The following is a 14,952-nucleotide window of genomic DNA, read 5'->3' on the forward strand; positions in this document are numbered from 1 at the left end:
AGGGGAGAGGAAAAAGTCATCAGAAATAGGAAAATGTGACTGTAAAACTACAACAATTGGCAGGAGGCTGTGGGCAGATATTATATCAAACTTCTTTTAACTAGCTTTGTTTTTCTTTAATTAACTAGGTTTCAAGTTGATAACCTTTTAAGTGCCCAAGATCGTGGTTGTTGCATGGTACTTCAGTGAGTGTCTGCCCAACACTCTTCAGCACCTGCAGTCCTAGAGGGGGCCAGAAATCACTGGGGTTTTGCCCCAAGTGGCAGTGCAGACACACTAGCTTTAGACTACTAGGTGGATCAGTCCTAATGGACAAATGCATTGTATCTGCTAATCTTCTTGGAAAGGCTTCAGAATTACATAAATCGATTCAATATTTTATGTGAAAACTATTGGTACTCATTAACACAAAATTTAAAATAACATTATTTACAAGAGGTAGCTAAATTGGTGCATGCTAAACCAGATCTCGAAAAGTATGTTCGAGAGAGATTAGAAACTTGGTGGTCTTCACACCTGCCATACTTTCCCTTGTATGCTGAAACAAAAACAATGGAATTTTCTTCAGCTTTGATTTTTGAGTCACTTCCAGGAACTGTAACCACAATGGATTTCCTGTTATGTAAATACTGTACTTTATTTATTCAAGATAGTTTGTCCGTCTTACGCAACTGTCTTATTGTCTGTCTTATTGTCTGACTGTCTTACGATATCATTTATTTGCAAGGAATTATGTTGTCGGATCTGGGGCCAATTGTCATGTCCAGTTGTTAGTAGATTTAAAAAATGTGGACTTCATTATTGTTTTAGGTCAATATTTGGTTAGAATACAAAAAACTATCAGTATGATCTTCCCATTTTTTCTGAAAAGGTAACGCCTGCTTTGTAGGATCCTGTTGATCTTTGGGACGTTTCAGAATGCATGCTTGAAATATAAGTGTTTATATTTCATTCTGGTTGGCTCTGTTAAGTAATCCTTATGAATTTTTCCTTTTGGTGATGAATAGTAATGTTACTGTAATCAAGGGTCTGCCAACAATTCTAATGAACGTTTCCCAATTTTAGTGTTTGTATTCTAACAGCAGAGTTTGTCAGGTGGAAAACTGGTAGTGAATATAAGATCTCTTTGCATCTCACTGAACAATTATGGGATTGAGATGCTTGTTGTGCATTTATGCACCTTAACTTTTTTTAAAGAATGTAAATAAATATGAGTGTGCTATTTGTTTTTTGTATTTTGAGAGGAAAAAATCACTGAGGTACTTAACTTTTGAAATAAGACCACTGTACATGCGTATTAACAAAATTACAAACCAGTTAGGCCAAACATTCTTAGCAAGACGTTATTTATTGTTCAGGTTAGGCCATATCTACAGTTATGAGCAATCTTGGTAAAACCAATAAATGCATCTCTAAGTTATCAATATGCATGATAGACCATAGTATGTGTGTGGCTACCAAAAAAAGGAAGCCATAATGGGTATGTCTCCACATATGGTAGCAACTCTATGGTCTTTGTTATATACCTTTTTTTAAAAAAAGACCAAAAAAAGGACAAAAATAATTGAGTGTATTTTTGCTTGGAATATTTTTAGTGCGTAGCAGGATTTTACCTTAAGTAAAAGCTAGAAACATAGTATGACTAAGATTTATAAGCTTGCTTGCTAGCTACTGCCGGTTAAAACTTAAAGGCTATCCTTCTTTGTGTTTCAGGGCATAAGCTGATCACCAGCTGTCATTGAGGGAAAAGCTCTGCAATGTGGCAGTGACTTTAGAGTATCAAGCATTCAGCTGTATGTTGGTAATGAGGAGTATTTAGATAAGTTGTGCTTTTTAGATTAGTTTTGCTTCCATTTTCTTGACACCACTTCTCTGATGAGGGGCAAAATTATTTCTGTCCCAAAATGACTGTGTGGCTCTCTAGTTCCTGATTAAAATATGTATACTGCAAGTTCAGCTTTTTGTGAATTGGAGGTTTAAGACTCTCTTCCATTCTCCACAGTATGTCCTGGCAGGCACGGTTTCCTCTTTCTAAAAAAAAATAAATAAGTAAATAAAAAATCTTGGAATGACTCTTTCCATACATTGTTCAAAGAAAGTTTGAGCTAAATAGTATTGTCTGGTTTTGAGTTATGAGTGTGTGGGAAGGGGATGTGGAGGTGGAGGGAAATGGCTTGTATTTTTTTTAGCAATAGGAAATTTGTCACTTGTATAACATAACTCAAACTTGGCATGACAACTGGCCTCAGTGAGGAATGCGAATCAAGGCAAATTTAGGAAAAGATCTTGTATCTTTGAAAGTGAATAGCAGTTAGTTATGTGTTTGTGTGTGCAAACACAACTGATAATTTGATAATTTGCCTTGGGATAAAAATAGCTAATTTTGTTCCAATTTGGCATAAATTACATACTGTGTATTAGGAGCTGGGAGAAGGTTTGCAGCTGGGGGAACTCTGATCTGTCCATATAGTGGAAGGAAGGATTTGGTCAGCATCTGAACTCTCAATGGGGACCAAGGAAGCGGTTCCACAGTGCTTGGACTCTTTTGCATGTTCAGTGGAGGGTCAGAGGAGCTGCTGGAGTCCTACTGTTCCATGGAAGAACCAGTTGTCTTATCTGTACTCTGCAGTTCTTACAGGAATGATACCAGTGCACAGTTACTCCTAGTTAGTAATATGGTTTCTTAAGAACTGTGTCAATGTCTGAATGTACATCCGAGAACTTTGCACTGATACTGTTTGATGAAGTTCAGACTTCATTTATTGCCTGGATGCTCGAAGGACTTCTGGAACCCTTCCTCTTTCCACTCCACTTTATCTTACAAAGACATTCTGTCCTAGCCCCTGTGAAAAATTAAACACATTTCATCAAAATGTTTTTGGGGCAGATCCTCAGCTAGTGAAAATTGCAGGCAGTGGAGTCATGAGAACACCAGTTGAGTCTGCCCTTTTGTGTTTCGGGTAAAGGTTGATAAATGAATAATGTAGAAGGAAATTCTCAGAATGAAATTAATGTCACTGTAGAAACTTTATCATTTTGCATATACTGTGTGGGTGGTGATGTGGTTGGTTGGTTTTTTTCTTCCATGTACTGTAATTTTAAACTTTTGATGTTCCCTGATACTTATGTAGATACTGTATATTTCATGGTATGCACTTCAGACAATAACACAATGCCCTTGATCCTACACATTGCTCAGTGCAAGAATCTGTCCATGTGGAGCTATTGCAGGATTAGGGCCTAAAGCATTAATTCACACACTTCACAACACCGTTAATCCCTCCCCCCTTTGAAAATATTGCATATGTGCAGTATGCCAGAGTGAAGAGTCCTACAGCAATGTTAATCCATATTTATTGCCCATATGTAGTAGTTGCTGTTAAACAGTTAGTTACCATGAAATGTTCCTTTTGATTGAATGTCACCACGAAATAGACAGGTTGTCCAGTGTGGAAGAGTTAACACAATTATAGGGACTGTATCTTGTGAAGTGTACTAATTTTTGCTACCTTGGCTTCTCAGGCTTAACTTTTTGCATAAATGTGAGTGTATAAAGACGTCATACATTCAATATAGTCTAATAAGGTGCATATTATAATTACCAATAATGTAGCATTAAGGGTTGAAATAGTAGTTGTTCAAAAGTCAGAAAATTCCAAAGAGAACCTTAACTTTGCCTCTTCACATGTGCATTAAGTGAGTTATTACATGATCACACAACTAAATAAACAGAAATTCATGAAATATTTCTTTAGAAAATGAATGATTCCACCCTGACATACAAAAGATGCTCTTTTCTCAGAGTTCTCTTTAACGTGGTCCAAGTTGGTGTATCTGACCTCTGAGAGCAGAACCACCAATGATACTTTGGCATATACATTGAAGTTCTAGAAAGCAAAGTGTCAGCTCTCAGCAGAGTGTGAGATAGGCATGGGTTCTTTGGCTCTTCACCAGATCTTTCATTGTGGCTTTCCACTGTAAACACTACTGTCTTTCAATTCCCCTTTGCAAAATGGTTGCACAACTCTATGCTCCATTTGCAGATTTGTTAGAATGGAACAAATACAAAGCAGTCTTAAGACTGGAAACTTAACTGGACTTCTTCCTAAAACAACATCTTCCTAATATTCAGCAGCTTATGCTGATTGCATGCTTTTGTTGTTGTGGGGTTTTACCCTTGCTTTTTCGTTTTCTGTAACATGCCATTGTGATCTGGAACTTTGCCAGGTATATAAAGAATACTTAGAACCTGGCAGCCATGACAGTCACACTAGCCTTGTATAAAAGTGTTTTGCCTTGCATGCCATGCACGTTTGTGATGCTCTGAGGTTTGTGGCATGCATGAGTTGCACTGATCTGCCTCACCTCAGAAATGAGTTTGCTGCATTGTATTGAAAACTGATATGCAGTCTCTTCTTCCCTCCTGCTTTTGTTTTTCTTGTTCACTGAGCACTTCTTATTTTAAGGTGGACTCTTTGGCACCTGTTGCTCAGACTGGTAATCTGGAAAACCTTAGCCAGTCACCTCCTTCAACTCATCCTACAAGACAGGTAAAAACCAAAACCACCCCCACCCCCAATCCTTTATTACCATGTAAAAATACTTGATCCCTTCCCTCCTCCCCGCCCCTGCAATTTTTCTTTTAATCTTCATCATTACATGAATCTGTATAACTCCACGGACAAGGAAGTGGGAGCAGAACAGAAGGAATCCTGTCCTGCACTGGACTAGCTCAGTTCCCGTCCTATCCGTCCTTTTCCTGCTCATTCTGGAAGTAAGCATACTCTGCCACTTCTGTCTGTCTTCCCAGAAGACTTTCCATCAAATAAATAAAGGAAGGAAGCTTCAAGAGGGAACCTGTAGCCTGGGACAAGGGCTCAGAATCTCAGTAGCCAGTCCCATTCCCTCACAGGAGTCAACTCAGCTTTTTCCTCCTGCGTTCTCACCTCTTTCTAGCCCTCTGAGTGTGTCACTTTTCAGATCTACCTGAGCTTGTCTCTGCTCCTCACCCTCATCCTTTTTAGTAGGCCACTCTATTTTTCTTTCCTCACTGTTTTGCATCAGAGGTTAGATTTCCTGTGCCATCCACTCACTGGGTTCTTTACTCTCCCTTCTGTCAGTCTTCCCACTACTGAGCTGATCACTACCAATCAGCTGAGCAGTGTACAAGCAAATGAGTATTATGCAAGCAGTTCTTTCCTAGGTGCTGCATACGTAAAATCTCTTGGTGGCTGGTTTTCCCAAATTATTGGTCTCAGTATATGCACTCCCTTTTTAATCAGCATCTCAGATGCTCCATTGTGCCTGGACTGTGTGTCCATCCCTGCCTACGCATGTACCAAATAACCAAAAGATGCAAGAACAAATTCAGATTCCACAGATTACAGATGATTTCCCTTAGTTTGAATGAGAGCAACAATGTTTCAAATTAGGGCCAAACAGTAACAGGAGGACCCCAGTAACCTAGCAGTTTCCCCGAGACAATTCTTCTCAGATCAATTGTCTGTGGGTTTGAAAGTCCTCGTCGGCCATGTCATAAATATAAAAGGAAGGGTAAACACATTTAAATCCCTCCTGGCCAGAGGAAAAATCCTTTCACCTGTAAAGGGTTAAGAAGCTAAGACAATCTCGCTGGCACCTGACCAAAATGACCAATGAGGAGACAAGATACTTTCAAAGCTGGGGGGCGGGGGGAAACAAAGGGTTCTCTCTGTCTGTATTGTCTTTTGCCGGGGCCAGAGCAAGAATGCAGGTCAGAACTCCTGTAAAAAGTCAGTAAGCAATCTAGTTAGATATGCATTAGATTCTGTTTTGTTTAAATGGATGATAAAATAAGTTGTGCTGAATGGAATGTATATTCCTGTTTTTGTGTCTTTTTGTAACTTAAGGTTTTGCCTAGAGGGATTCTCTATTGTGAATCTGATTTCCCTGTAAGGTATTTACCATCCTGATTTTACAGAGGTGATTCTTTTACTTTTTCTTATTCTTCTTTTAAGAACCTGATTGCTTTTTCATTGTTCTTAAGATCCAAGGGTTTGGGTCTGTGTTCACCTATGCAAATTGGTGAGGCTTTTTATCAAGCCTTCCCCAGGATAGGGTGTGTAGGGCTTGGGGGGATTTTGGGGGCAAAGACGTTTCCAAGTGGGCTCTTTCCCTGTTATATTTATTTGTTAGATGCTTAGTGTGGCAGCTATAAAGTCCAGGGGCAAAAGGTAAAATAGTTTGTACCTTGGGGAAGTTTTAACCTAAGCTGATAAAAATAAGCTTAGGGGGTTTTTCATGCAGGTCCCCACATCTGTATCCTAGAGTTCAGAGTGGGGAAGGAACCTTGACAGGCGAGAAAAAGCTTATAACCTCAGAAGAGCCCCAGATCCAGCTCTCTGCATGATGCTGGCCTGGCATGGAGGTAAATAGACTTCACTTTTTCTGGCTCAAAGGCCTTCCATTGCAAGTATCTAGTCCTCCTGAGAGGCACATTCCCCCCCCCCCCCGGGATAGATTCTTAGCTGGTTACATTGTATGCAAATTGATCCCCACTGATTTGAGGTCTGGTTTCACCATCCAACATTTCCAGAAATTTTATTTAAATGTGTGTGCCTCTCTCTGTAAAGTATGTACTTACATGGCCCCCATCCTCGGAGGTTCTGAGAACCTCCCAAGTATTGCAAAGGTTCCCTAGTGTAGACAGGGTGTGTGTATGTGAAGAAATTTTTAGGGAAAGCTAAAGCCAATAACTGAGTTCTACATTCAGTCCTGAAAGTGGTGAGGTCCATGGTCATTCTTGGCTTTTGTGGGAATGAGTTCCACAGTCTAGGTCCAATTCCTTTCAATCTCCTGCACTTGTAAGCCTCCCTGTGTTGATAGACTGTTTCTTTGTTCTAGTGGATGTTAGGTGTTCTGGGAGGTGCTGGTTGAGGGGAAGAGGTGATATCCTAGGTACTATAACTATTCACAGTTCCCATGGAGGGTTTGAATATCAAAGCAGAGCTCTTTAACTAGACTATGTGCATTAATTGATGGAGCCAGTGCAGAGCTCAGAGCACTGGGTTGAGGTGTTCACAGCCATCTGTGCTGCTAAGTAGACTGGCTACTGCATTTTGTGCCAGCTGGAGCTTTAGGGTGTGTGGCTTTGTTCATATGTATGAGTTGCAGTTAATGGAGTTGGCATGTCATGAATGTGTGGATCACCACCATTGCCAGCTCTGTGTTGGATAGGATGGGGTGCAGTCTTGAAAGTGAGCAGTTTTATTAACATGGCTATTTTGGCATCCAGTAACATTGAGCAGTCTAAAAGGACTCCATGGCTGCAGGCTGCATTTCCTTCATGCATGAGATTTGAGGATTAAAACTTTAAAATAATTACGTTTCTATCAATTTTCTGTTCAGCTGTAACTACACAAATCTTTTTTCCCCTATCAAAGACCCAGATAAGCACATATCATTGAAATAGTCATGGATGAATATAGACTTAAAACTGCCAAATGAAGACAGGGGGAGGATATATTTCCCATGGTATACCATCAGTCATTTTCAGTTATCCCTCCTTAATGGTCCAGTATGGCTGCACTTTGAGGAGAATTTAAACAATTAACATCCCCATACATATGCATTCATCCCATCCTCAGACAAGCTGTGATCCCCCCCCCCCCCCCCGTTTTCCCCCCACACCCTACCAGTGCAGCTATTGGAGTCATCATTTGAAATCTCAGATGAAAAAGTACCAGGCTAACTAGTGAAGTTGTGATGAATGAGAGCCTCATACAAGTTTTAAAAATCTTTCCAGAATCCCTATCCAAACTGGCCTGCACACAAATCCTCGGGATTAGATGTCTGAAAAGTTTCAAATTCTAAAGTTCAGCTGTTCTGATATATATTTGTGGACAAAAAATAGTCTTTTGTATTCTTTCCATGCTTGAGATAAAATATTTCAACTTCTCATAACTCAAACAGTGAAGCAGATTTTGCTCAGACCTTTGCACAAGAAGAAACTTACTTTTAAGCTGTGACCAAGCATGGAAGACTTCAGCTGGGAAAAAAAAGGGGTCGGGTGGGGAGAGAAAAGTGTGTATGAGTGTTTAAATATAAAGTTATGATCATGTGAAAAACTCTGCAGTAGGGGTGGGTGGCCAGGAAGAAGTTGACAGTGTTTTGTAATGGAGATCTTAATGAAATCTTACACCATTTGCTAGGGTAGACTGCTGTAGGTAGTCAGTATTGTAGTGTGATAGAAATTCATTGCTCGGGATTGCCCAGTTGGGATGCTACTGTGTGACAGAAGTGTTGCATTCACTGCTTTGCAGAGTCTATGCAAAATGCAAGAATCTCCGGACTAATTCTGAATTGTCTTGTTTTTCTCTTTGTCAGAAAATAAACATGACTGTCAGGTTGTGTTTTGCCCTTTAAATGTAATATCTCTGGTAGAGTGCTCTTCTTTGCACACAAGTAAACATTTACCTATTTTATTAAAGTACAAAATGCAGAGGAAAATTTGTATTGTTCAGCTTTTAAATATTTGATCATTGGTTTAGTGAAATAAAGGTAGCAAACACCCATACAGGAGTTGATGGAATAAAACTTCACATAAAGATGTCAAGACTTGGATTTTTCTTTGATCTGCACATACTTTCAGGGCAACTGCAAATAACTGCTGTGAATAAAAGTGCTTTAGAAAATTGTTAGAACCGATAATTTATTGACTTAGCTTTAAGTGATTAAAGCAATACTGTTTTCAGTGATGTCCCAATGTCACTATCAGTAGAAAGTTGATCATAATCCATCCAGATATTTATATGGTCCTCAGACCTGTAGTATATGAGCATTTGAGATTTGCCTTGGTTGGGTTACGAAGTCATTGCCAAGTGCTGAACACAGAAAACTTGTAGTCCTTTTTTTTTAATTTAAGGAATTTTGCTCTCTCCAGTGATGAAGATTTAGGATACATTTCCCCTTGTGTTTCTTCAGCAGCTTTTTAAATTTTTTTTTCTTTTTTATTTATATGTTGTAGGTCAACAATGCCCATGACCCCTGGTCACACTGGAAATCTGGAAACGTGGACAACGCGAATTCTGGTGATGGCTGGGCAACCAAACCTGAAAGTGCAGCGGGGCAGAAAAGTACCACTTCAAACAACTGGGAGGGTGCAGCACAATTTGGGCACCCACAGGCCTATCAAGGCCCAGGTCAGCTAAATGCTCCCATGAATGATTTGTTCAGTCTCTAAATAATCTGGACCAGAATGTTGGTATAAATGAGGATCACCTGTACAGTAGTGTCCCTTTTCTATACCATGAAAAGTTTATAAACATAGCAAACCGTTCACATGGTAGGAAAGGGTAGGCACATTACTCAATGATGAGGGAAAGACAATTGCAGAAAATGTTGCAATGACCAAAGTGTTAAATACTGTTTTTTCTGTTTCCACCAGAAAGGTTAGCAGTGATGGGACCACTAACATAACAACAACATAACACAGTAGATGCATGGAGTGAAAAATTTTCACTCCATGCATCTGAAGAAGTGGGTTTTTTTTACCCATGAAAGCTCATGCCCAAATAAATGTTAGTCTTTATGGTGCCACTGGACTCCTCGTTGTTTTTGCAGATACAGACTAACATGGCTACCCATCTGATACTCACTAACATAATGAACATCAGTGTAAATGAGATAGGGTCTGAGGCTAAAATAGGAAAAGAACAAGTTAGTTAGGTGTCTTTAAGTTGGCAGAGTCTGATGAAATACATCCTAGAATACTTAAGGAACTGGCTGAAGAGATTTCTGAGTCATTAGTGATTATATTGAGAACTCGTGGAGGGCAGGAGAGATCCCGGAGAACTGGAAAAGGGGAAAATATAGTACCCATCTATAAAATGGGAATAAGGACAACACAGGGAATTATAGACCAGTCATCTTAATTTCGGTACCTGTAAAGATAATGGAGCAAATAAAACAATCCATTTGTAAGCATCTAGAAGAAGATAAGGTGATAACACATCAACATGGATTTGTCCAGAACAAATCTCGTCAAACCAACCTAATATCATTCTTTGACAGGGTAAAAAGCCTTGTGAATGGGGGGGAAGCAGTAGATATGATGTATCTTGACCATAGTAAGGGTTTTGGTACTGTCTTACATGACCACCTCATAAGCAAACTGGTAAATGTAGCCTAGAGGAACATTCTCTCAGGTGGGTGCACAACTGGTTGGAAAACTTTACTCCGAGAGTAGTCGTCAATGGTTCACAGTTCAGCTGGAAGGGCATATGGGGGGAGGCGGATCTCCGCAGGGATCTGTCCTGGCTTCAGTTCTATTAAATATCTTCATACATTATTTGGATAATGGCATGGAGAGTACACTTAAAGTTTGTGGACGATACCAAGTTGGGAGGGGTTGCAAGTGCTTTGGAGGATAGGATTAAAATTCAAAATGATCATTCAAAATGATCTGGACAAACTGGAGAAATGGTCTGAAATAGGATGAAATTCAATAAGGACAAAAGCACAGTACTACACGTAAGAAGGAATAATCAGTATCCCATATACAAAATGGGAAATGACTGTCTAGGAAGGAGGACTGGAGAAAAAGATCTGGGGGTTATAGTGGATCACAAACTAAATATGAGGAGTCAATGTAATACTGTTGCAAAAAAAAGTGAACATCATTCTGGGATGTATTAGCAGGAGTGTTGTAAGCAAGACCCAAGAAGTCATTCTTCCACTCTACTCAACCCTAAGGTCTCAACTGGAGTACTGTGTCCAGTTGTGGGCACCACAGTTTTGGAATGATGTGGACAAATGGGAGAATCTCTAGAGGAGAGCAGCAAAAACGAGAAAAAGTCTAGAAAGCATGAACTACAAGAAAAGATTGAAAAAATGAGTGTGTGTAGTCTGGAGAAGAGAGGACTGAGGGGGGAATGTGATAAGTCTTCAAGTATGTAAAAAGGTTGTTATAAAGAGAAGGATGATAACTTGTTCTCTTTGCCCACTGAGGATAGGAGGACAAGAAGCAATGAGGCTTTAGTTGCAGCAAGGGAGATTTAGGTTAGATATTAGGAAGAACTTCTTAACTGTATGGTAGTTAAGCACTGGAACAAATTACCAAGGGAGGTTGTGGAATATCTGTAATTGGAGGTTGTTAAGAACAGGTTAGACAAACACATGTCAGGTATGGTCTAGAATAGATAATACTTAGTCCTGCCTTAGTGTAGGGGACTGGCTAAGATGACATATCAAGGTCCCTTCCAGTCCTATGATTCTAATTCTATGGAGAAAAGTGGTGGACTCCTAAAATACTTCCTATAAAATGGCAATGATCTACATCAGTGCACCCTTTCAGAACTGCATGAAAAATTAGCAGGTGAGAGCCATGAGTGTTAAGAACAGAATCTTAGACATGTTGTTCAGCTCACATAGCTGGATCTTTGTGGGCAACATAAAACTTTAAATCTGTGTGTTCCTGTTTCTGCCAAGGCATGGCCAGTAATATAAGCTCTCTATTTTAAAGCATTGCAGCCAGTATTTCAAATAACTTTCTAGTCTTTTTAACACTGGAAGTCTGTGTGAAGAGAGAGATTTATATTTGGGACATATTAACTGGGAAAGTGTCAATTAAGTGCCCAATTAAAGAAAATATTGGTGCATTAAGGCAATCTATTTAATAGATTTGTACTGTTTTATTTGGATGTCTAGGTTTTTGGGGATACATTTTAAATGAGGAGACAAAAAACATTGGGCTGAATTAGTTCTTTGATTTTTCGTTGGAATATTGTGGCGGGGGAGAGCAGTCTTTGGCTCAGCAAAATTAGTAATACCTTTTTTCCTATCTCTTTACCCTTCTCCTGCTCCTTCAGCAGCTGCTGATGAAGACGATTGGGATGATGACTGGGATGACCCAAAATCAACGGCACCATCTTACCTTGGCTATAAGGAGAGTGAGTCTTCTGAGGCTGGGGGCCCACAGCGTGGAAATACTCGTGCAGCTGCCATGAAATTACCACTTAACAAGTAATGATCAGCAAACTGGGAAAAACAATGTTTGAGATTAGAAGAAATTAAATATGGGGGCAGAGTTAAAATTGTAAAAGTTTATTTGAATAGGAATTCTCCTCTCCGCCCCCCTGCACATGATTCATTTTGTCCTTCCACTTAAATGTGCAGTGTAAGGGGTTGATGTGGAGATGTCACAAATTCAGCATTATCATTTCACAGCAGGAGCATGTAGAGAAAGATAGAGGCTACCTGACAACACATGACATAGGCATGTGTCTCTGGTGTGTTGTTTGTAGCCAATTAACTCATGAGTTTCCAGGATACTTATTGCCTTTCTAAACTTAAGGCCTAGTCTACCCCTAAAACTTTGGTTGACCTAACTCTGTTGTTCAGGGGTGTGACCCCTGAGGGACATAGATAAGCTGGGTTGACAGAAGAATTCTTCCATCAACTAAGCTACTGCCTCTTGAGGGGATGAATTTACCACAGTGATGGAAATACCCTTTGCATCACTACAGCAAGTGTCTGCACTACAAATGCTACAGTGGTGTAGCAGCAGTGTCACAGCTGTGCTAGTATAGTGCTTGTAATGTAGACATACCCGAAGTCTTTTAATTTAGTGGCATTTAGTTGTGTATTTAGTGATCTTGGTAGGTGAGGTCTCTTATCCACGGAACAGGATTGACTGTGCCTGGTGCTCCAGAGTGTCGTCTTATTGCACTCCAACTCTGATCTGAAAAGACTACCTCCAGGGATAGAGGTAGTACAGTCTTTGCAACTGCTGTGACAACTGCCAACTCAGCAAGGGTTCCAGTTGTGGCGATATTGCAGAACTGGTTCATTAGGAACCAGAGTGAAACTAGAAACTCATTCTTGATGCTGTCTGCTGCATGGCCATCAGTTGTTGCTGATATAGGGGCCAGCTTTAACAACCTAGACCTGAAAGGCCGTATTACCCCATAATCTTCTGAGCCTTGCGATCCCCCTCTATTAGTTTTTTCTGTTTAAGATGTGAAATCAAGTACAATCAATTACACTGTACAACTCCCTGAATTTCTTTTCAAGAGCACAGAATTCCCTTCTCCGCCTTCTTTTGATAGATCTTTCCCCTCCCCATCCATGCTTAACAGAAACTATTGGGGTTCAGCCCTGCAGCCTTCAATAGAGTGAGCCAGATTTTGTTCCCAGTTATGCCAAATTGGCATTGCTTTAACTCCAGTGGAGTCACTGGAATATATCAGTAATTGGTGCAACTCTGTTGACTCCAGTGGAGATGTGCCAAATTGATACCAGAGTAACTGGGAGCAGAATTTAGCCTGGCATCGTGTCATAATTTAATAACCCCTTTCAGCTGTGCCATGGCCTTTGTGGTTTAAATGTGGGAGGAAAAAGAAAATCTAGTTTAAGTTTGCACAGATCTCAATTTTTTAAACAGTCTTTAAATATCTTAATTTTAAAACTTTTGAAAGATATAAACACATTACAGGTTTTAAAGTCTAAGGATGTGTCAACACTGCAATGTAAACCAAGGGTTAGAACCCCTGTTGGTTCCTGGGACCCTGGGCCTAGGGTGACCAGATGTCCCAATTTTTATAGGGACATTCCTGATATTCAGGGCTTTTTCTTATATAGGGACTTATTACCTCCCGCCCCATCCCAATTTTTCACACTTGCTATCTAGTCACCCTAGGGTCAGCATGATTTGTATGTAGACTGAAGGGGGATTAGGCTTGAGCCTGAGTTCGAACCTTGGGATTTCATTACAGTGTAGACACCCTACATGGTGCTGGGGAAGAGGCAAAAAAGACACTTGTAGAATTGCGGCCGCTTAGCTTTCAGTTATCACTCCTGTTAATGTAGAAATGGAAGTTGCATTATCCTTTAACCTATTTTCTGTGTCACAAGAGATTTTTTTTAACTTATTAGTTTAAAACATTTTATTTTGTTCTCAGCATCCTGATGTCATTTCCTTGGGAACAGCGGCAACAACAAAGCTCTTATAACTCTTGTGTAATGCAGAGGCTTGAGTGCGTTGTTGTTGTTGTTGTTGTTTTAATAAAAAAAACTCTGTCTCCTGATCCTCAAAGAAATACTAAATTTTAAAAATGTAGGAACATATTCAAACTAATTATTACTTAATAACTTTTTAATACCCATTGATGTACATGGGAAAAGACTCTCCAGTCCAAACTTGTGTGGTTCTGCTGCATTGCTCTGCAAGTCAGTACTTAACTAGTCTGAAGCCTGATTGATTTTTTTTTTATGTTTGTTTTTAAGCTTTCCAAAGATCTTTCATAATGTAATTAACAAAAAAAAGGTCCAGGGAAAATGCAAAATGCTTGAATAGTATATATTTTTAAATGTAAATTAATAGTATGTTTTAATGTTCTCATCCCCTTGAAGGGTCTTTTTTTAATACAAAGTTACTCATCATTTCCATATCTCTGTTTGGGTCTACGCTATCATGCGTATTTGAGAGTCATTCACTTTAGCAATGAGCACTGCACATCTGTGATACTCTCCTTTTTTAATTTGGTTTTGAATCTAAATAAGACTAGCTTCCTTTAACTTTTAGGCTAATAACCAAAACTTTATAAGGCAGTTTGACCAAATGGCAGCATCATTCTCTAATAGAAAAAGAATAATTGTCTCTTGCTAGCTCTTGATTTTCTTTACATGTTCATAATAGATAAGTTAGAATAGAGAGTTTTTTACGGTGTTTTTTTAAGTAATGTAAGTGCAGTGTCTCGCTTTCAGACACAGTTCCTTCACTTGTCACTTCGTTCTTTTTGGACTGAGATTTGGTCACGTTTATCTTTATTATATTTATCCATTATTCCTTATAGCTATAACCAGAATGGTTATTTAAAGTAAATCAGATTGAGCATAAGACTTCTGCAATCAATGACAAAGGTCCCAATCTGGCAAATACAAAATTAACGTTCCTCATATGAGAAGTCCCATTGA

At 39.4% G+C, this 14,952-nt stretch overlaps 1 protein-coding gene across 2 annotated transcripts in view; it reads left to right on the forward strand.

Moving 5' to 3' along the window:
- Nucleotides 1-14,952, forward strand: part of SNX9 (sorting nexin 9) — a 99,961-nt gene that overhangs the window by 48,028 nt on the left and 36,981 nt on the right. Inside the window, exons 5-6 of one of the 2 annotated variants that reach the window (XM_077813265.1) lie at nt 9,005-9,179; nt 11,847-12,000. In XM_077813265.1, coding sequence (XP_077669391.1) covers nt 9,005-9,179; nt 11,847-12,000 — 329 coding nt within the window. The remainder of the gene's footprint in view (nt 1-9,004; nt 9,180-11,846; nt 12,001-14,952) is intronic. The other variant, XM_077813266.1, reaches the window with a different exon arrangement.

This window comes from Eretmochelys imbricata, chromosome 3 (assembly GCF_965152235.1).
Source record: "Eretmochelys imbricata isolate rEreImb1 chromosome 3, rEreImb1.hap1, whole genome shotgun sequence".
Taxonomy (NCBI): Eukaryota; Metazoa; Chordata; order Testudines; family Cheloniidae; genus Eretmochelys; species Eretmochelys imbricata.